The following is a 22,507-nucleotide window of genomic DNA, read 5'->3' as shown; positions in this document are numbered from 1 at the left end:
CTAAGGGAGAATTTTTGAAGAATATTATGGGCCACTATTTTTAGTATAATGAAAGTGAATAAGGATGGTGCTGTCAAGCTCAAAATGACAAAAGAAGCACCATGAGAGCAGTCCGAATGACTTGTGTGCTATATTTTAAGTCTTCTAAAGCCATACAATAGCTTTGTGTGAGGAACAGACCGGTGTTGTTTTAGTATTATACTAATAGTAATATTTTAAATTAGCTTTTGTTTTTTATATTATCAGTTTAATTTTATAATCAGTTTTAATTTTAGCATTTATTGTTGTCTATATTGATTTTTCTTTTATATTTCTATTTAGCTGCCAAGTTCTAGTTAGTTGCCATTTCAACATTTCTAATTTTCATTTAAGAATTTAAATTTAAATTAATCATCTAATATTTATTGGCACTTTATTTCAGTGATTAAAAGTGTTATTAAAAATTAATAGTTTTAGTAAACAGTAACAATACTGGAACGGACTAAAATTAACTTGTTTATTAGAGAAGTAGTGATGTCTGATTCATGACAAATAACTATTTTGATTCAGATCTCTTCAATCAATCAGTTGATTCAGTTCACAGTTGACAAAATGTTGTAAATCCAGCATTAAACAGAAGATGTGCACAGATAAATCATTTTTAATGAACGCTGCAATATTCTATAAAAAGAACTGTCAATTATTCATTCAAAATGAATAATTTTGTGAACTATGAACTGAATCAACTGATTCATTAAAAAGATCAGACTCAAAAGATTCATTCATGAATCAGACTGATTTGATTCTCAAATTAAACTTACTTTGCAGTGGTTAAGAACCCAGTTGAGCCCACTTATCAGTAATTACTGATTAATGAACTATATTTCAGTTTGTTCATCATGTAATGCTATTTTATGATTTTTGAAGACTTGAAATAAAAAACATGAGTCATATTGACCACTTTTGAGATACATTTATGGTGTTTTTGGTGTTCTTTTTTAAGTTTAAAACCTCAGTTCCCATTCATTGTAATTTCATGGAAAAGAACAACCAGCACATTCTTCAAAATATTTTTTCCACATAAGAGATAATTACAGGTTTCAAATGACATGAGGGTTAAATAAGTAGATGTGAATGCATTCTCAAAATATTTATCTCCCTATTTCCTTTTCCGCTCATACATTTTTAAGTGCGTGTTTAGCGCTGAGCCCAGAGCTGCCATCCGTGATTAATCAGTCGATGCCCGGCTGCTTACCTCTCTAAGTTCTGCCGGTTCTCCACCAATGACTAGACAGCACAGCAGAGTTCTAACCAATGAGGTTATCCACTCAAACAAGGAAGAGGTCACAGAGGAAAGTGTTTCTACACCTTCTGTTTGCTCTTCTCCTCCTTCTCCTAGGAGAGTTTCATAAATGACCAAAATAACACTCTCAACAACACACTCCTGTGCTGCCTGAGGATATAAAGCTACTCTTCAGTACATGGGGTCAGTCACAGACAAGGCATTATGTACTAATATCAGTGTTTGTGTCAGCTACTGTTTAATTCATGCTGACGTGCATGAACGTGCTTATGCTAGTCTCTACATAAAAATGAGATTAAACATGAAACAGACACATCACAAGTGAGCAGACATTCGAGGTCATAGTTTGTGTGTGTGTGTGTACGTATGTATGTATGTGTGTATCACCGATGAGTCAAATCCTTTGACGTGTCATTGGTGCCCCTGAGCTGTCAGCACTATTAGATCGCTGTCATGGAGAGAGAGAAAGAGTAAAGCTTTACTACATCTCTCACTGTCGTAAGCAATTTCTGCCTGACTTCTCCCCTCGGCCCTGTGGTAAAAATTTAATGCCCCTCGCTCTTCCCACCGCTCACCAATTTGTCTTTGTATTTACTTTTTCTTTTTTTCACATTCAGTACACCCATGCTAACTCATGACGATAGACAGTAATATCTTAAATTGTACTGACAGATGAAAATTCAGTTGGGTTCCTACCATGGGAAGATTTTAATATTTCACTGAGATGCTCTATGAAAACAATCTCAAACTCATCTGATCTGGATTCATCTGATTAAAATGTTCAGCATGGTTTGATTTTTAAATTGTTTTATGGATTAGACTGTTGCGTATTGATTTCTATCTGGTGTTATTTGCATGTACTACCATTCGAAAGTTTTATGTCAGTTCTTTTTTTGAAAGAAATGAATACTTTTATACAGCGAGGATGCATTAAAGGTGCCCTCGAATGAAAAATTTAATTTATCTTGGCATAGTCAAATAACAAGAGTTCAGTACATGGAAATGACATACAGTGAGTCTCAAACTCCATTGTTTCCTCCTTCTTATATAAATCTAATTTGTTTAAAAGACCTCCGAAGAACAGGCGAATCTCAACATAACACCGACTGTTACGTAACAGTCGGGGTGTACGCCCCCAATATTTGCATATGCCAGCCCATGTTCCTAACATTATGAAAGGTATTAGACAAGGGCAGCCAGTAAAGTCTGGATCGGCACAGGTGAATCAACAGACTAGGTAAGCAAGCAAGAACAATAGCGAAAAATGGCAGATGGAGCAATAATAACTGACATGATCCATGATATCATGATATTTTTAGTGATATTTGTAAATTGTCTTTCTAAATGTTTCGTTAGCATGTTGCTAATGTACTGTTAAATGTGGTTAAAGTTACCATCGTTTATTACTGTATTCACGGAGACAAGAGCCGTCGCTATTTTCATTATTAAACACTTGCAGTCTGTATAATTCATAAACACAACTTCAATCTTTATAAATCTCTCCAACAGTGTAACATTAGCCGTTAGCCACGCAGCATAGCCTCAAACTCATTCAGAATCAAATGTAAACGATATAACAGTATACAATACTCACATAATCCGACGCTTTGTAAAGATCCATTTGAGGGTTATATTAGCTGTGTAAACTTTGTTTATGCACTGTTCAAGGCAAGCGTGAACTCCGTGGGCGTGGAGCACGAGAATTAAATGGTCAGTAGCCCTGAATCGGCTCATTTATAATGATGCCCTAAAATAGGCAGTTAAAAAAATTAATTAAAAAAAAATCTATGGGGTATTTTGAGCTGAAACTTCACAGACACATTCAGGGGACACCTTAGACTTGTATTACATCTTTTTTTCTTTTGAACTATTTTCAAAATTGATAATAATAATTATGAATGGTTTCTTGAGCATCAGATCTTCATATTATATTACTAAAGAATCATGTGACACTAAATACTGCAGTAGTTATGATAATTCAGCTTTGACATCACAGAAATAAGTGACATTTTAAAATATATTCAAATAGAAATGTTATTTTAAATTGTAAAAATATTTTACATTATTACTGTTAGTGTTTTTACTGTATTTTTGATTAAGTAAATGCAACGTTAGTAAGAGACTTCTTTCAAAAGCTTTAAAACATCTTACCAACCCCAAACTTTTTAACGGTACTTATATATGTGTGTGTAAAGGGCTGAAACAGACTATTTGTTGCACCAAAAAATTATATTGTCACTTTAAATCTGGGTTATATTTGTATTTACAGTTACCATCTACTTGACATTTGACTAGTGAGCTGCCTTGCTGTCTGCTGCCTACATAGACAGCACCTTAATTGAAATGGATTCTCATAAGTCACCATTTTAGGACGCTCTACATAGGCAGCATCTCCATTCGTCAAGTGCTGCATGTGCTAAGTGCACTTGAATTTATTTCAGTAGAATTTGTTGTTAGCTGTTTGCTAAACTAATCATGCTACTTTAACAAGCATAAAAATACACATTTGACACATATTGAGTAAAAAAAAGTCAATTCTAATTATATTAAACTATTTTTATTTATACTTTTTGGCATTGAATGATGAATTACATGCATTTATAATTTATGTGTACTTGTCCACCACCTTGGATGCATTATTTGCTTGCACTGAACTCATCATAGTGCATTGTGGGATTTCCTTTTTTGTGAAAGATACAGTTTATAGTTTTCCTATAATAGAAGTAATTATTTTTTAGTTTTACATTGGACAACATACGCATCTCACTAGGTTTCACAACAGCACATTATTGTCTTCCTGTCACTGACTTCAATGGTAATAGGAAAAAAAACCCAGCTGATTCTGTATTATTGTGAAATAATAGGCAATTTTGAGGAATTTGTGCTCATTTGTCAAGATTTCCACGCTGCTCCAAGTGGAGTGAGGCAATGCATTGTGTTTGAGTTTATCCATACAAATGCTGACCCTGAGCCTGCTGTTGCTAGGAAACGGACTCCGGGGCCTACACCTGTGTTGCCTCCAGTTTAAGTGGAGAGACGAGCTGGAGTGGTGTACTCACAGTGAAAGGTAAAAAAACACACACACACACATACACAAGTGATTCATCACCCCCTTTATGTGTTGTTATCTTTGACAAACTGCATCATATCATCTTCAAACTGCAATAATCGGCTGAGGAAGCCGCTTCCGTTGCAAATTTACACAGCAAATGTATGTGTCCATTTGCCAGATGTCAGCATATGGAGTAGTGCTGACCTGAGATCAGATTTTTCCTTACCAATATTGATTTCTGTTATAATGTCCTATAAATCTAGGAAAATATGGAAACAGCAAGTGTTTTCTGTTCTGTTCTGCAAACAGGACCATAGCTCGCATTGGTAACAGGATCATAAACAATATGATTATGAAGATGCTAATATCCTTATCTTATCTTTACAGAGAGTGGTGGTCTCTCTGCACCCCCGGTTTCAGAGCCATACCAGCTGCCCGGTCCACCCCAGAAGCCTGTCGTAACTGACGTAACCCGTAACAGCGTGACCCTGACCTGGCAACCGAACGCACATGAGGGTGGGGCGGCTGTCACCTCTTACATCATTGAGGCTTTCAGGTGAGTAAGTGCACACTGTAAGCATCCCCATTCTGGTCCCTTCCTGTTTGTTTTCCTTCCTACACTAGATAATATTGTCTCTTGCCAGAAGCTACTACTAGGGTCCATTCTTCATTTTTTATTAATTCAGTGTCACTGTCTTAGCGTAACTGGTCGGCCGTGACAGACAGGGTAATACCGCCGTGTGGCTGCCCCGTCCCTGACCCCTTCCCCCTCGCTCTACTGCTCCTCACGGTCATGCGAGGGCAGCTACATCCTGCGCTTACATCTCACATCCTGCCTGCTACAAGAATCACTCCCCTCAGGCGGCAACCTACTGCCAGAGAGATCTAAATTAATAGCAACTGTATTGGATTTCTACAATTGAATTTCAGACATAGACTGGAGAACTCAGGCTTATTTAAAGGGGATATATTTTCATGAATTATTGAATTATTCTACACATGTAGGTTTCTTGGGCCAATTTAGTCATTTAAATTTGTGGCAATTTTCCACCCTCTCTTTGACAGATTTGAAACTGTGCCTTTATGTAAATGGCCTCTGTTTGAGGTCAACCTCTGCATACTAGCATAGCTCACACTTTTGTTCCTTAGGGCAGGTAATAGGCGGATATGTCAACACCTATTTAGTGATTGGACAGTTATGAGCTCATAGTTTTGACATCATCACAATTTCCGAATTATTGGGCTTGGTGGACCAATTAGGCACAAGGTGTTGGAATATATTTTGCAAAATAATATATATACAAAAAATAGTAAATTCAAAAAATTAAATACAAATTTATATATACTGTATATAAACATATATATGTAAGCAATAAGGTACGAGAGGCTGCCCTTACGTCGTGCCTAATAACGCCCTTCAGCCGTGACTTATTCACGATACAGCTCTAGCCTGGAGTACCTTATTGCTTTTATAAAACGGTTACCACACAATACAAATATTAAAGCCAAAAATATGTATCAATGCAACTTTCATGAAGTAAACTGTCACTAAAAGCCTTCCTTCTGCCGGAAAAAATAGTCCCTGACTGTGAACAGCAACAGAAGTTACATTATTACACCATTAGATGGTGGCAAAGACTGTCTTTATGAGTGCGTCAGTCAGTAGCGAAGACTTTTACATTGAAAAGACAAGAAAAAGACCCAACTGACAAATGCTTTGACTAGTGCTGTCAGTCACAGCAAAACCCCTTAACTGTTAAAAGGACAAGATAATACGTTGGGCATTTAAAGTGATTTTTTATTATGAACAGGACTGACCTGAACGAAAATGCTAAATCACGATGCAGGTAATAAACTCGATCACTCGATCTCTTTCTCACAATACTCTTCTACATAATATAGTAAGCTTCACTGAACAATACTGATTGACAACATACAGTTTACGTTGCTAAGAGTGGTTGCTAAGAGTGTTGTGTAGTGGTACACAGAACCGTTGGGTGAAGCGGTCATAGCCGTGTTTTATCATGAATAAAACACAGTTTTTGACCAATCAGAATCAAGGACATGAACTAATATATATGAATACATATATATATGATCACACTCTTGTTCATGCAAATGCTTTTAAATCATTCAGGTGCCACAAGACAAACGAGAATGCGCTGTTTGTGAATATCGTGTCTGTGTGACCTGATGCGTGCCAGTATCTAGTTCTTTCACGCTTGAACAAACAATAACACACAGAATTATGCCAAGATGGCAGTTTTGTTGAGTATCCTCATAAGAGCAGTCTTAAATGACTTAAATAATGTCTTAAAAGACCTTAAAGAGTTGTAAGAAAATGAGATGCGTGTCAGATCCGCTTCATGTTCGGCAGCGCACAGGTCTTAAAATCACAGCAGCCTAATAAACCAGTTGCTGTGATGTCTGTCATTAATGTTAATCAAAGAACAAAGGTAACAGAGAAAATATATAAATGTAGCTTTAATAAGGATTAATATATATTTCATTCATAATTTAATATTATAATTCATAATATCATATATATATATGTTAATATGTATAATATATAATATGTTTTCCCTTATATGGTATGGGTTATAATACATATAAACAACATGCCTTTATATTTTCTAAAGAGGCTCCCTCATAAGGACATCATCATTTTTCGATGTCCTGGGTATCAAAAAAGTTTGCTGCTCTAGCTGAAGTGTTTTGGGGTTTGTTCAGTCTATGAGAGGTTTGTTCATGGCAAGTAAGCTTGAGAAATCTAAGTATGACATGCTAATGAATTTAAATCTAGTCCACACAGACACTTTTTTAAGCTATTGTAAGCTGGCTGAAATGGGGCTACCTCTAATTACAGAACCAAGGTCCTGCAGTCCTTAGAGGGAGGGCAGACAGCAAACAGGCTATTGAGGCAATGGAGATGTGGAGTTCCACACACATACACACACACACACACACATTTTCATTCTTTATGTATTTCATATACACACACTAGGTCTCTCTCCTCTCCATTGCCCCCCTGGGTAACAGTTAGCATGGCCCCACATCCTTAAAATTGATTCTTTATAGAGTGCTGTGGGGCTGAAAGGTGTGTTTGCTATAAAATTTCCTTCCCTGAGGTGCTGTGGAACACGGAGTGTTGGGAAAGGGAAATGGGAGGGGTGGCAGAGAACAAGCGAGGGATGGAAAAGAACTGAGATTGTGAATGAGGAGGATTTAAGCTTTTGGGTTTAGGATTTTGACACCTCGATACATTAAAAAAAAAAAGGTTTACATTGCGGCCCACTTTTTGATTTTATGCGCGTATGTGTGGGTGTTTGTGTGCCCAATCACGGTCCTGCTGGAGAAAAGGGATTTGTCCATACCTCAGCCTTTCCCTGTTTCTTTCATCCCAGCTGATAGCAAAGTGACCTTGGATTTATCGCTCCTATCGGTGGCCCGCTGAAGGAATATTTACGAGGTTCCCAGCATTTATGGCTTGGCCTAATTGTGCAGGTCGGGCTTTTATTGGCTTTGTGTCTGCGGCAGGAGTTGCCATCGGGGAAAAATAAACCTTGAACGCGGCGCACGTGACCACAGCTCTAAACAAGGATGATGGTTAACCACAGACAAGTGAAGAGACATATCCCAAAGCCTTCTGGCACAGACAGATGTCCGTGCTTAACATTCATTGTTTATTAGAGGGGAAGTATGTTGTTGTGAATCTTGCCCACCTGTACGCCACATCTAAGTAGCTCTCTGGGTTATCATTAAGCCAAATTCATATTCCTGTACGTTTAGGCGTGATCTGGATGCTAATAACTGTCTGCGGGTCCTTAAATTGGAGCTAAAACTTACCCCTGTGCAGAATCAACAATGTTTTCGCTTCATATTTAATCAAATCACTGTTCAGGGTCCAAGATTTTATTTATTTATTGCATGCAGTGCATTGACTGCATTATGACAAGCCTAGTCTGTGCCATAAATAAATCTATCACCGCAGAGATCACACCACGCACTGTCAAGCCAAAGGCTGCAAGAATAGCATCACAGAAGAGCCGGGTCATTAAACAGACACATGTAATGACAATCAAAGGAGTGCCGATAAGCATCTATGACATTGACTTTGCTGTTAAATCCGCCTCTCTCTAATGCCGTGCAACTGCTTCGGGACAAATGTAGGACAAAACATTGGCGTATTGATGTTTTATTTAGATTCAGCTGTATGAATCTGCTGGTTTTGATTATTGTAGAGCAGAAATAAACACATATGTAAATAATTGTTGATAAAAATATGATTAATAATTTAGTTTAGTAAGGTAATCTGTCTTTCTCTCTAATTTTTCAGCCAATCAGTGGGTAGCACATGGCAGACGGTTGCAGATTTGGTGAAACTGGAGAAGCACACGGTCACTGGACTGTCTCCGAACACTGTTTACCTATTCATTGTTCGGGCGGTCAACGCTTATGGCCTGAGTGACCCCAGCCCCATTTCAGAGCCTGTACGCACACAAGGTCTGTACACTGGAGACCAATCAATTTTATGACCTTTTTTCATTGAGACCTTTAATGTGTAAATACAAATTATATTTAAATAGTGAAACAAATTATAGTATTTGTGATCAGATTAAAAATAATTTGTGCCTGTTTTCACATATTATATAAAATCGGTTTCATTTAATGTGGATTGCACCTAATCATGAAAACATCAAAAATATCTGAAAAATCAAAAGAAAAATATTTTATTTTTATAATATATAAATTATTTTATTTTATTTATTTTATAATATTTTATATTTTTCTATTTTATTTTTTATTTTATTTATTTTAATACAATAAACAATAAATAAAGCAAGTACAAACATGATATATATTTTACAATTATTCAATATTAAATATGAATACATATTCAATATTGATTCATATTTAATATTAATAAAAAAAATAAAATAAATAGTTAATAAAAATTCCATATTGCTTAAATGAAAATTATATATTTTTTTTCGTATTAATACATAAATCACAACACGTAAATTGTTACAAAAAGTAAACTTTGTTATTTTAATGCAAAATAAAAAGCATTATACTTTTCTTGTTTTGTGGTGAAATTATGACCCTTTGTATTTTTGACAGGCTTCTTGATACATCCTATATTTATATATTCATATCATATCATTTCTTGGTGTCTTTTGCAGATGTGAGTCCTACAGGTCAAGGTGTGGACCACCGACAGGTGCAGAGGGAGCTGGGAGAGATGGCTGTGCAGCTTCACGAACCAGTGCTGCTGACGGCATCCAGCGTGAAGATCAGCTGGAACGTAAGTGCCACTGATATCTGCCCTCCAAATCAGCTCCTCACCGGCCTTATGATTCACCTGCCGGCTCACCTTATCTCATTTCTCCGTCTCGGTCGCCCTCTCTCCATCTGTCAGGTCGATCGTCAGTCTCAGTACATCCAGGGTTATCGTTTGCTTTATCGTCCTGTCGGCGGCTCCTGGTCCCAGCAGGAAGTGAAAGCTGCAACAGAGCGTAGCGCTGTCATCGCTAACCTGCTCAAAGGCACGGAATACGAGATTAAAATACGACCCTACTTTAACGAGTTCCAGGGTATGGACAGCCGCCCGCTGACGTTTCGCACACAAGAGGAGGGTGAGATATCTGCAGCTCTTTCAGTTTCCATTTGATGCACTTCAATTTAATTTCCTTCTAATCAATTCAATTCGAGTTCATTCAGCCCAGGCCAACTCAATTCTATTCTGTTGTACATAATATGAAGATGAATCACTTCATTCTGGCAAATAAAATTATGGAGAGGGATAATGGTGATTTACTATTAAGGACACTCACTTTTCAAATTGTAATTTTAATTTAATTCTCTTCCAGTTCCGAGCGCCCCACCTCGTGCTGTAACCGTGGCAACAGTCAAGCTCAGCAACAGCTCCAGCATCAGTGTATCATGGCAGCCTCCTCCCACTGAGATGCAAAATGGAGTCATCCAAGAGTATAAGGTGAGATTTAGATTACAATGTCCAATCCAGGTACTTGCAAAAAATAATTAGTTTATTCTATCTGTTCATAAATATATATATATATATATATATATATATATATATATATATATATATATATATATATATATATATATATATATATATATACAGTCAAACCGAAATATATTCAGACACCATGAACATTTCATTCATTATTGCGGTTTATTCATTATAGTTTAAAAAAATGGTAATCAAATATGACAAGATCTCAGAGTTAAACTGTGTCAGAAAAAAATAATCTTAATTATGTCAGATAACACTTTAGCAAAACATGGTCAAGTCAAATTTTTGGTTCCATATTTTTATCAATTTTATATATATATATAATACATTTTTAATCTAATTAATTACACAATGTGCCGATTAATTAATCCAATTAATCACACATCAAATTTGGCTGAGAAATTACCCCCAAAAGATAATTTCAAGTCATTAATTTGTGTTAAATGACAAAAGCATCAAATAGACATTACAAAATGTAGCTTTAGAAAGAAATATTAGGCCTAAAGCCTATTTGATTCAACATTTTTATTTAATATGTTTAATTTAACATTTAAATTTATTGCACATAACCTCATAGGTTACAACGACCATGAAGGAGAGTAAATGATGACAGAATTTTCATTTTTGGTTAAACTATGCCCTTTAATATTTATTGTTTTCGGGGTGAAACATGATCCGGTTTCATGATATATCATTTGAAGATGTTAATATTGGATGTTTTCTTTTGCAGATGTGAGTCCTACAGGTCAAGGACCTGTGTTAAGACACTCAAGTATTTTTAAGTTTATATCTAAGTCTCATCTTGTTTCAGGTTTGGTGTTTGGGTAACGACTCTCAGACACGCTACCACATCAATCAGACGGTTGACGGGAACGTGCTGACCACTTTATTAAAAGGGCTTCTACCCGGCGTGTTGTACCAGGTGGAGGTGGCGGCAGTGACCAGCGCAGGAGTGGGCGCTCACAGCCAGCCCGTATCTGTGCTTATCAGTGAGTGTTCGATGCAAAAATATCCCTGACTATTAAACTGAAAGAATTAAAAGTGTGAAATGATGGGCTTGTGGAGTAGAAGTACAAAAATTGTGTAAATTCTCTTTGATTGCTTTTTAAAGCCCCGCTCTGAGACTAAATTGCTTAATTCTTTCCAATAAGCTGAGTCCTATTAAGACATTCTGTCTGAGTAACACTTTGATCTGTCTTTGCTCTCTCTTCCTCTATCTCCCTCCTTTTCAGAATTGCCCGCAGAGCAGCCCACAGTCACAGGTGGAGGCAGCGAATCTGACGAGAATGTAAGTCTGGCTGAGCAGATCACAGACGTAGTGAAGCAGCCTGCCTTCATCGCAGGCATTGGCGGGGCATGCTGGGTAATCCTTATGGGATTCAGCGTGTGGATCTACTGCAGACGGAAGAAGAGGAAAGAGCTCAGTCATTACACGGCATCATTTGCATACACACCTGCAGGTATGCATGCACATATCACACCTTAAGAAACATTTAGCAGAGTTATTTTAGTATTATTTATATATATACTGTTATAGTATTTATTCATATTTTGAATTTTGCTTTGAATTTTTGCATAATTTTATGTGCTTTTTATGCCTTTATGCCATTTTTATTAGTTTTTGTGCTTCAATATACTTTAGCTTCATTGTTTCAATGCTTCAATGTAATTAGCTTCAATGTATTTTATTTCAGTTTTAGTTTTAGTAATTTTAGAACCAAAATGTAATTGATTACAGTAAGCTGCAACTTTTAGTTTTAGTTTAAGTTTTTCATCTAATATTTCTATTTCTATTTAAATTTATGAAAATGATTTTTAATATTCTTAGACTTAGTTTTAGCTAACACAATGACATTTAATCTTAATATTTCTGCCTGTGGTTGAATTGCATTATATATTTTTACAGTTGGTTTTCCACATGGAGAAAGTTCTGGACTTAATGGAAGGTAAATGTCACTTTTAGACTTTTAAGCATCAATTCAGAGTGTAAATATAGAGACAGTATAGATTCTATTATTTTTGATTTGTCTGGTTATGCAGGCCTGGATGCTGGGTACTAACATGGGAAACTACCCGTGGCTGGCTGATTCTTGGCCAACTACCAATCTCGTGCACAACGGGAAAGACTCTGTGAACTGCTGTACGTCTAAACATGACACCCCGGAGAGATACTATAATGGTAAGACTCGCTGTTATTGAACAACACCACCGGCTGTACTGTTAAATTAATTGAACACTAAGTTTCCATAGCACAGAGTCTTATTAATTAAACGCTAATTAATTTACCATCACTTCCTCAGAGGCGGGAATCTCTAATTACCTCAACCAAAATGAGAAATACAGTGCAGACTCCAACGAAGGCCCGATCTACAGCACCATTGACCCCACCAGCGAGGACCTGCGCAGTTTTACTGCTCAGTACTCTCAACATACCACGCCCTACGCCAGCACTCCCATCATGCCTTTCACCAACCAGGCACCCTGCAGCCCTGAACAAGATGGCAGCCATTGGATGACTCAGCCTGGAACCTCCAATGCTCAATATGCCCAGCCAGACCGCTCCAAGACTGATAACGGTATCTTATCTGTTCCCTTTAGAGCTAATATGAATGCTTTGCTTGGCTGAATAAGAGTGTTACTTTATCAGTGTTTATATATTATTATATAATTTATTTTAGTTTTAGTCATTTTAGTACCTCAGCTTCAACTTATTTATTTCAGTTAGTTTCCGAGGCAAGGAACATTTCTAGTTTATCATGTAATTTTTGTAAAAAAAAAAATTCCAATTACCGAAAATGATTTTTAATAATTTTAATTTTAGTTAACAATGACAACACTGCTGAATTAAGGTAAGCTATTTTTTGGTCTTCACAAATCACTTGTTTTTCTACAGTAAAACAACCAAAGCAGAAGTTGATGGGGAAGCCAGTTAAAACACCATCTCTCAACTGGATGGATGCATTGCCACCTCCACCCCTCTCTGGAGAGCTGGACGAGTGTGAAGAGGAAGACGATAATGAACTAATCCAAGACATGGGGTAAAGTTCACTGGAAGGCTTCAGATTCATTTCACTGCTATGCCAGCTGGACCTGCCTGAAAAATACAGTTTTTTTGCGTTATTTAAATTAAAAAGCAATCATTTTGATACTATTGGTGATTTGACATGTTATTTAAAGTCTTGACAAAAATTTTCAGTCTTCATTCAATTAGATAGGAGCTGAACTAGTAGAAAATAGCTGCCCGGAGAGTATTCCATTTAAGACTTTGGCAGACAAAGTAAATCTCAAGTCTCACCTCAAGTTCTTACACACGCTTTCAGCATTTCATTTTAACTTCATTTCCATGTCTACGAGTTGACATCTTTTACCAATTTGCAGCATGTTGGCTAGCATGGCCTCACTTAGCCTTCTGGACAAAGTTTTGCTGATTGTTCCAGGAACAGTCTCAAAATTCGCAGGGCCAGAGCAGTTTGATTGCTGTTGACAAGGCTGTATATGGAGGCTAACAAAGTTAGCGATATGCTATCCTTGAGTCTGGCCTGTTTCCTTCTGATGGCCTGACTGAATTATGTTTCTTTTTCCTGGTCTGTATCGCATTAGTTCCTTGTTTAGTGAAGCTCGCGGTCAGCGGTAGCCGCAGAGTGCCCCGGCCGCAGGCGCTGACGGGTAGAGATGCTCTTATTGCTTTCTGCCGCCACTTTAGCCCAGTGGCTGCCCGTGAGGGGCACTAACGAGGGCGCGTCACATTAGCCGCAGCGGTTAACCAGCCCAGTGCAGATCTGTGAATCCGATAACCTTGGCATAGCCTCCCGCAGTAACCGCATTAGCCGGTGACAGGTACAACCCCTCTCAAGTTTCTTCCTCCAAGCATTAGAGGTTATTCAGGGCACAAGAACGCAATGCAACACTCACAGCCAGGCTGGATTTTCATAACTAGCCCTCAAATGTGTGATGAACTCATGGATCACAAGGTTAACCTTTGTGCCAGCCCGAAGGCAAGAACGTTGGCTCTATTACTGCATTATATGACTATAATCTTAATAACTCACCCTTGAGCTCAGCAAGGCTCAAGAACTCAACAAAAATTTCAAGCAGCCACGTACGTACTAAACCAAGAACGCTCCGTGTGTAGGTGTCATTCAGCTCAGCGGTTTGCCCTCAAAGTGCCCAAGGCAAAACATTGAGTCAGTGTCACTCAAAATGCCACTGCATTAAACTTATTTTCCATTGCTCTTGCATGGATTGGTCCCACAAGAGCTGAAAGATCACGCATATTGTTATCTGGAGGCCAGGCTGTCTCATTTGACAGAACGGCAGCAGGAATCGATATGCCACCGGTTGCATTGACCCGGTGATTACTGCAGCAGGCAATCATAATGAGTGTGCCGTGATTGATTTTTGCACAGAGGTACTGGAGTTACTTAACTTCTGCTAAAAATGAGGGAATTTAGTTATAAAGCAGAAAAAAAGTCACTTATTCTCCCAAACTTAAGTGAGAAGGGCAAGTGAGGGATAAGAAAAGTTGATGTAAAAGTTGGATAATGTGTGGGGTAGAGCATTTGCTCTGACATCAACTCAAGTTTGAAGCCCTGTTTACACTAGTGCGTTTTCATTTTAAACTGCATTTTATAATGAAAACGATCCTCGTCTATACTGGCATGGGTATGCTCGTGTAAACAAATTGCCTCTTGCCAACAAACCACCAACGGTCTCTATGTTCAACTTAGGCTTACGATGCTTTTGGGAAACGCAGCCCAGGGCTGCGTTTCCCAAAAGCATCGTAAGCCTAAGTTGATCGAGCCTAAGTTGGAGCTACAATCAACTTAGGCTTACAATTCTTTTGGGAAACGCTACCCTGGTCTGTAATTGTTGTTTTCCGGTGGGCAGCCACACCATCATTTTCGAAAGTCTCCGTTTTGGTCCGTTTACACTGAAACGCAACCCCGCACTTTTCAAACTAAAACGGGGTCTACAGCATTTCCAAAAGTCTCTGTTTTCGAGGGTTGAAAACACTGGAGTAGTGACAGGCCTTTCCAAATTCTGCCACCTTTCTTCTGTATCATTTGCTATCTGCTAATTTCCTCATAAAATGGCACAAAATAAATAAGAAAAAAGAAAGCTATATATATATATATATATATAAAGTGATATATATACAGTACAGTCCAAAAGTTTGGAACCACTAAGATTTTTAATGTTTTTAAAAGAAGTTTCGTCTGCTCACCAAGGCTACATTTATTTAATTAAAAATACAGTAAAAACAGTAATATTGTGAAATATTATTACAATTTAAAATAACTGTTTTCTATTTGAATATATTTCACAAAGTAATTTATTCCTGTGATGGCAAAGCTGAATTTTCAGCATCATTACTCCAGTCTTCAGTGTCACATGATCCTTCAGAAATCATTCTAATATGCTGATCTGCTGCTCAAGAAACATTTAATGTGTACAATTGTACAAAATATTTGTGCACAATATTTTTTTTTCAGGATTATTTGATGAATAGAAAGTTCAAAAGAACAGTGTTTATCTGAAATCTAATCTTTTGTAACATTATAAATGTCTTTACTGCCACTTTTGATTGATTTAATGCATCCTTGCTGAATAAAAGTATTCATTTCTTTAATTTCTTTTCAAAAAAATAAAAATAAAATTCTTACTGACCCCAAACTTTTGAACGGTAGTGTATAATGCTACAGAAGCTGTTCTTTTGAACTTTCTATTCATCAAGGAGTCCTGAAAAAAAAAGTACACAACTGTTTTCAACATTGAAAATAATCATAAATGTTTATTGAGCAGCAAATCAGCATATTAGAATGATTTCTGAAGGATCATGTGACACTGAAGACTAGAGTAACGATGCTGAAAATTCAGCTTTGCATCACAGGAATAAATTACTTTGTCAAATATATTTAAATAGTACACAGTTATTTTAAATTGTAATAATATTTCACAATATTACTGTTTTTTACTGTATTTTTAATTAAATAAATGTAGCCTTGGTGAGCAGACGAAACTTCTTTTAAAAACATTAAAAACCTTAGTGGTTCCAAACTTTTGGACTGTACTGTATATATATAAATTTGTGAAGTCTACTTTTTAGTCATATTTTAGGGCTGTACTTTATTTTTGGACCTCGAAATAATATTGACACTTTTCTCCTCACACAGGTCCGATGAGGAAGAGTGGTGTCCTCCTCTTCCGGAGAGGACCTACCTCATGGATGGCACGATGGAGGACGGTCCTGCTCCTCCCCCTAGAGGAGAGGCTCCTTCCCCAACCACGTCCTACAGCCACCAGTCCACCGCCACCTTAACCCCATCTCCCAGAGACGATGGCCACTGCCACGATATACCACGCTTACACCAGCTCGAACCGACACAGATGGCACGGTGAGACACCCACATAAACCTTCAAATAATATTTCACTATTTTTTTGTGCATGTCTTTTTGACAGGTCAGCATTTCAGTTTTTTCCACTTTTATTTTCCACATAAATAGCATAAAAAGTTTATGGAGTCCTTCAGGAAACTGCTCTCCTGCATTTTAGTTCTCTGCATTAATAGAATAGTTTATTTGTTTTCACTCTCTTAGGTGAATTTTTACAGTGTTATTGTTTGTTCCTGCAGGAGAGAATATGTTTTATGAATAATTTATTCCTCTGCAGGTCCGTATTTGTAGATTATCACGGCACAGAGCAAATATTGAGACTCTCATTAAGCTTCCTGCTAGACTGCAGTTGTGCCAAGTTTAGAAAGATCATTTACTTTTACAAAGTGCTGATCTTGGCCTACTACGTTTTTCATTTAATATGAGTGCATATAATAGTGTCCATGTGCCTTGTTGGCCCAGAAAATGCAGCTTTGAGTTAAAACAGAGATCCATTGAGTGGGGCGCATTTTAGTTAGATATAATGTCATTTTCTAATTTACTGATTATATTTCATCCTGTCAAACTTTGTTTTAACTGACAGCCGGTTGCCGTGTGGACCAGTGCCTGTGCCGCGAGCGCCAAGCCCCCCTCTAACCCAGTCCAACCCAAACCTGTCCGCCAATCAGGAGTGTCCTGACAACACTGTGCCACACCGCTCAGCGCATAAACGGGACCTGAGCCAAGGAGCTGCCCAAAGCGTAGAGAACATCAGCAACACCACACCAGGTGTGTTTGAGTTCTCCATATAAACAAGTTTTGGCGTTGTTAACTGAAGTAAAATACTACATTCCATGCTCCCAGCAATATAAAAATAGACACACTTCACAGATCTCCTACAATTGTTATAGTTGCATCATTGTCTCATGTCACATCCCCCCTTGCAGGTCGAGCGAGGCCCTCTGCAGACCACACGCCTCCTGGGCAGAAGTCCAAGGTGAAGAAGAAAACCTCCAAGAGCGGTCAATACCGAAGAGATATACTGCAAGGCGGTGAGTTACTGACCAGGCCTTTCCCAGAATGAAGTTAGTTAATCATTTATCCTGCTCCTGCATCGTTAACATGCTGCTCACATCTCTGCAGACCTGCCCCCTCCACCAGAGCCGCCTCCTGAGGATGAGATCGACTGTGCTCAAGTAGGGGCATTCGAATGTGGGCAGACGTCCCTCGAGAGAATGGGCAGCTCCCATTCCTCCATGGAGAGGAGAGAACAGAGCACACCCAATCGGAAAAACTCTTCTCATAGACGGATAGATGGTTAGACAGTCTTAAATGCTGTTATTCCTTTTTCACATACACACACTAGAAGTGTACTGTCAAATACTCTTTACATTACACTTTTATTGACCCCTAACATTATGGTTTTGTTCATGTGGCTCTCAGCAGAGGATGATTTAATTCCTTACAACAAGCCCAACTTCCTGTCTCGGGGTCAGATGTCCAGCAATTGCTCCACAACAGGAAGTTCATCATCACGGGGGTCAACAGGATCACGAGGGCATGGAACAGGCAGGAAGAGAAATGATGTAAGACCAAGTAACACATCTCACACTGCAGAAAATCATTTTCTTGATCGGTATTTTTGTCTTTTTATATAGTAAAAATATTGAATAATCCTTAAAACAAGATTTATATTTACTATTAAATATTTACTGTACTTCATTAATAAAAAATACTTATGGTTTATAAAAAAAATGCATAAGACTATATATTAAGACTTCTAACACAGGCAAAATGTTCAGCATAAATATTTATTTTTTATGCTTAAAATAATGTTACACAGTTTTGCTAAAGTAAATCCATCTAAGGATGTTTAGATATTTTTACAGTATTTCAAGACAAAAATACTGATTGTTTTTTTTTTTTTTTTTTTTTTAAAGTCTATGCTCTCAAGATTTAATCCTCGTCCTCCCAAATCCTAACCCTAATCCCGAATCTTAAACATTAGCTGAGCTTAGTCAAACACAGGCTCACAAACATGTGCATTAGTTTATCTTTTCTTAACACTCATTCATTGGTGAGACAGAGTTGACTAAGTGTGGATGAGAATCCATCTGGCTGTTGGGCACATAATGTGAGTGTTCTGTAGAGCAGAGGAGACAGAGTACTTTTAGCCAGCAATCAGACACTTCCTCTGAAGTACATTCCCCACTGCTCAGAGAACAGATGACAGAAGAGATGCTACAACCAACTGATCTATCTGTAAAGTGTTTTTTCCTCATTTCAAACACTTGCATGATCACTCTAAAAAACGATTTTTATAGTTCTCAAATACAAAAAGAGTTCCAGTTGTAAAATCTAACTGGATGAAACCCATTCAAAGCTGTAAAAAAGCAAATATACCTGTGAAAATAACCTGTGAAGAGTCTGCATTATTTGGTAGATATATTGCTTGTTATAAATAATAATAATTCTGCATTATTTGGTGGAAGTATCGCTTGTAATTAATAATAATTATAGTTATTGTTACTAATTCTGCATTATTTGGTTGAAATTTTGATGTTTGCATATAATTATAATAAATATTATTAGTACCCATACTAAATTTCTCCACCGATACCGATTACTCAGAGTGATATCTGCTGATACCCATAGTTTGGGGGTTTTGCCTTTTATACCTTCTTTTAAATGAATCATTTCATTATAATTAATAATTAATCATTATTAGTAGTAGCAAAGACTATAGAATAACACAAGACGTGTCACTCGTATTGTTTTGAATGGGAGAAAGTGTAACGCACAATATGGCGGAATAAGTCCCGCCTTCTAAATAAGAGCCAATCGCCGACTGGTAAAGTCATCGCGTCACTTCAGCTGCCGTTAGAATCACCGGTTTCTATAGAAACAGTCAGACGCTCGCCTCCGAAGAGACGCGCATTTAGGTCCGCGCATGCGCATTAGCTTGATCCAGCCTGAAAAATACAGTTTTTTTGTCATGATTCGAGCGTTTAGAAACTAATTTATGAGCCGGTTGTTGTTAGATTTCATTGGTGATTTCAAATATGAAATTTAATCATAAGGTTGGCGAACAGTTTTGGAGAATTTGATGTTTCCCCATTCAAAGAGATTGCATGATGCCCAGGATGCCCGAGAGGCGTTTCAAAGATGGCCGCCGAGTGAAATGACTTTAAAGTCCCTTAAAGGGACTTTGGTAGTAGTAATTTATTAACCCTTTTTGTCAATTTTGCATTGTATTTGTAATTAAATATGTACATAATCCTTTTACCATGGTAAAATCGCTAACTTGGCTTCGTTTGGTTTATTTTACATCTTTGCAATACATAAATCCATCTCCTTATGCAAAAATGTACAGTGGTGGTAAATACCTTGGTTATGCATGTTGTATAACTGAGTAATGTCCAAAACGCATAGTAATACCATGATACTTTTCATGATCAGAAGATGGTTTCTCACCATTTATAACTAGTTTAGTCAAACAGAGAAATTAAGAAGAACTAGTTGCATGGGCCAAAGTGGCCATAACACTTTTTTCTTTTTACAGTGTTTCCCTATTGACACGAATAGTTCTGTGATGGGCACTGGGTTACACATTTCTGAGGTCACACCATATGGACAGAAGAGTCTACTCAAATGTGTGGCCTCTTCTCAGGTTACCCCCTCTGGAACATAAAAGACAGGCCTCATAAAAGAGGGCTATACGTTCCCCGGGGAGGGAGTTTCGGGTTACTCCGTCCTGTCACGGTGGTTAGCGTTATCTTTCCAGTCGGACAGAGAGCGTGAATAGGTGCTTGACGGAGAGAGGGGAGAAGGGGTCTGCCTTTATTCTGTGTCCTCAGATCTTGTCACGTCCCATGATGGACAATCCCTGCTGCATTAAGTCATCTATAGACATACCAAACCAAAAAGCCTTTCTTTTGTCCTGAGAGAGGCCACAATTATCTATTGAGCAGACCAGCTAAGCTGGTTGACCAGTTTAAATGACCAAACTATTGGTTACCAGTGTAAGGTATATTTTGGCCACTTTCATGAAGGTTTTAGTGTCTTACAGTGGTCAAGTTGCAAAAATTAACCAGCTTGTGCCAGTGGCAAACCAGCATTGTTCATCTAAAACTATGTTAGAAGATGGTTCAAACTGGTCTCAAGACTTTAAAATGAACATTATTCTGTTGATTTAAAATCCTGTTTTTTTTTTTTTCTACTCTTTCAGGAGATGAGATAAGGGAAGGCTGTGAGACGCAGGAAGTTTGACTTAGGCATCCCTCCGTTTTCATTCGGAAACCGAAGAGAAGAACCGAAGAAAAGTGATCGAGTGTACAGAACGTGAATCTGGGACTTTTGATTATGTTATTAATTATTGTTATTATTGTTATTTATGACCTTCACGGGGGCATTTTTCATCACGCTGTCACTGTAAATAATCATCCGTTGAAGCTTTTTACATGGGGTCCAGATGCCTGGAAAGAAGAGTATATTGTATTTATACATGAAAGAAGAAATGAAATCATGTTAAAAGCTCCGATATTATAGATAAGTTAATGTCTGAATGTGCCAACCTCTTGTAGAAATGTATACAGCAGCATTTCAAAGCATAATAATATTGCACTCTCGTTGTGTTGGAGAACAACAAAAAAATAGAAAGCACAATATGTGTTGTTTGACCAGCCAGCTAGACAGCAAGTCTAATGACCTAACCAGGCCGAGGACGCTTCTGTCTGTCCGTTTCGTCTCCGTCTGTGAATCCCCATCGTTGCGGTCACAAAAGGAATGTGGTCCCATTCCCCCTTTCTTTTCAAAGCCAAGAGAGTGTCATTTGACGACTGTTGTGAACGATTGTATTTGTCTTTTTTAAGGAGTGTTTTGGAGATCGTGAGGAAATGTATTTCATTCAAAAAACCAAAATTATGTTCCTTTGACTAACTTTTTGGTAGTCCTTGTTGTTTTGTATAAATAAAATAAAATACATTCTGAGCTATATATGTTTGTCTTGAAATGGATGTTTTTGAAAGTTATGTTTTAAAAGAATTTTAAGTTTTATTCAGAAATTAAGCGTAAAGTTTGCAGCAACAAAGACAAAGCAGGTCAGCGTCGACCGTTAAAGGCTGTGACCATTCATCTTTGGTTTCTAAGGTTACGGCAGGCACGTCGCTACTTCCACCTGGCTGAACTGCCACTGAGGGGCATGAAATTACCTTTTCCAGGGCAACACTGGATGCTGAGAAGGAGAAAGGAGGTGAGGGCTGAGTGGGGAAGAGGAATGAAGAAAACACAAGTGTGGAGAAAGAGACAGTGAGTTGGATAAAACAAGTAGAGGGTAAAGAATAAGAAAAACAACGAATGTGAGTAACTCCCACCTGAGACTAGCCTGAGGTAGGAAAATAAGGAAAAACAGCAGACAAGTAGTTATATGAAAAAAAAAAAAAGCAGTATGCACTTGTAGACAATGAGTGAAAAGGAGAATATAACAATAAATAATGAGCCATTTGAACAGTCTTTACCAAAACATTTTATGCGTTTTGTTCTTCCCTAGGGAATCAGGTTCTGATTCATTAACGGTCGCATTAATGATTATTTTACTTTAAGGAATAAACATTTGGAATATAATTATCCTATATTAAACAACAAACATGTAGTAATGTATTTCATGCAATTACATGTGCTGACAAATTACATAATGTGTATTTAAAGCTGCAGTCCGTAACTTTTTTTGATTAAAAATTATCCAGAATCAATTTTTGAGCAA

At 37.5% G+C, this 22,507-nt stretch overlaps 1 protein-coding gene across 1 annotated transcript in view; it reads left to right on the top strand.

The window, feature by feature from the left end:
• Window positions 1-21,741, top strand: part of robo3 (roundabout, axon guidance receptor, homolog 3 (Drosophila)) — a 167,468-nt gene extending 145,727 nt beyond the window's left edge. Inside the window, exons 10-28 of the mRNA XM_048180757.1 lie at window positions 4,268-4,349; window positions 4,722-4,890; window positions 8,671-8,837; window positions 9,518-9,639; window positions 9,754-9,970; window positions 10,205-10,329; window positions 11,186-11,363; window positions 11,607-11,834; window positions 12,281-12,320; window position 12,358; window positions 12,415-12,553; window positions 12,675-12,950; window positions 13,268-13,412; window positions 16,548-16,769; window positions 17,351-17,535; window positions 17,694-17,798; window positions 17,890-18,063; window positions 18,193-18,332; window positions 20,975-21,741. Coding sequence (XP_048036714.1) covers window positions 4,268-4,349; window positions 4,722-4,890; window positions 8,671-8,837; window positions 9,518-9,639; window positions 9,754-9,970; window positions 10,205-10,329; window positions 11,186-11,363; window positions 11,607-11,834; window positions 12,281-12,320; window position 12,358; window positions 12,415-12,553; window positions 12,675-12,950; window positions 13,268-13,412; window positions 16,548-16,769; window positions 17,351-17,535; window positions 17,694-17,798; window positions 17,890-18,063; window positions 18,193-18,332; window positions 20,975-20,986 — 2,727 coding nt within the window. The 3' untranslated portion in view covers window positions 20,987-21,741. The remainder of the gene's footprint in view (window positions 1-4,267; window positions 4,350-4,721; window positions 4,891-8,670; window positions 8,838-9,517; window positions 9,640-9,753; window positions 9,971-10,204; window positions 10,330-11,185; window positions 11,364-11,606; window positions 11,835-12,280; window positions 12,321-12,357; window positions 12,359-12,414; window positions 12,554-12,674; window positions 12,951-13,267; window positions 13,413-16,547; window positions 16,770-17,350; window positions 17,536-17,693; window positions 17,799-17,889; window positions 18,064-18,192; window positions 18,333-20,974) is intronic.
• Window positions 21,742-22,507: the final 766 nt, after the last annotated feature.

Source organism: Megalobrama amblycephala, linkage group LG2, assembly GCF_018812025.1.
Source record: "Megalobrama amblycephala isolate DHTTF-2021 linkage group LG2, ASM1881202v1, whole genome shotgun sequence".
NCBI classification, from domain to species: Eukaryota; Metazoa; Chordata; class Actinopteri; order Cypriniformes; family Xenocyprididae; genus Megalobrama; species Megalobrama amblycephala.
Note: the sequence above shows the minus strand (reverse complement) of the source record. Positions and strands in the feature narration are given on the sequence as shown.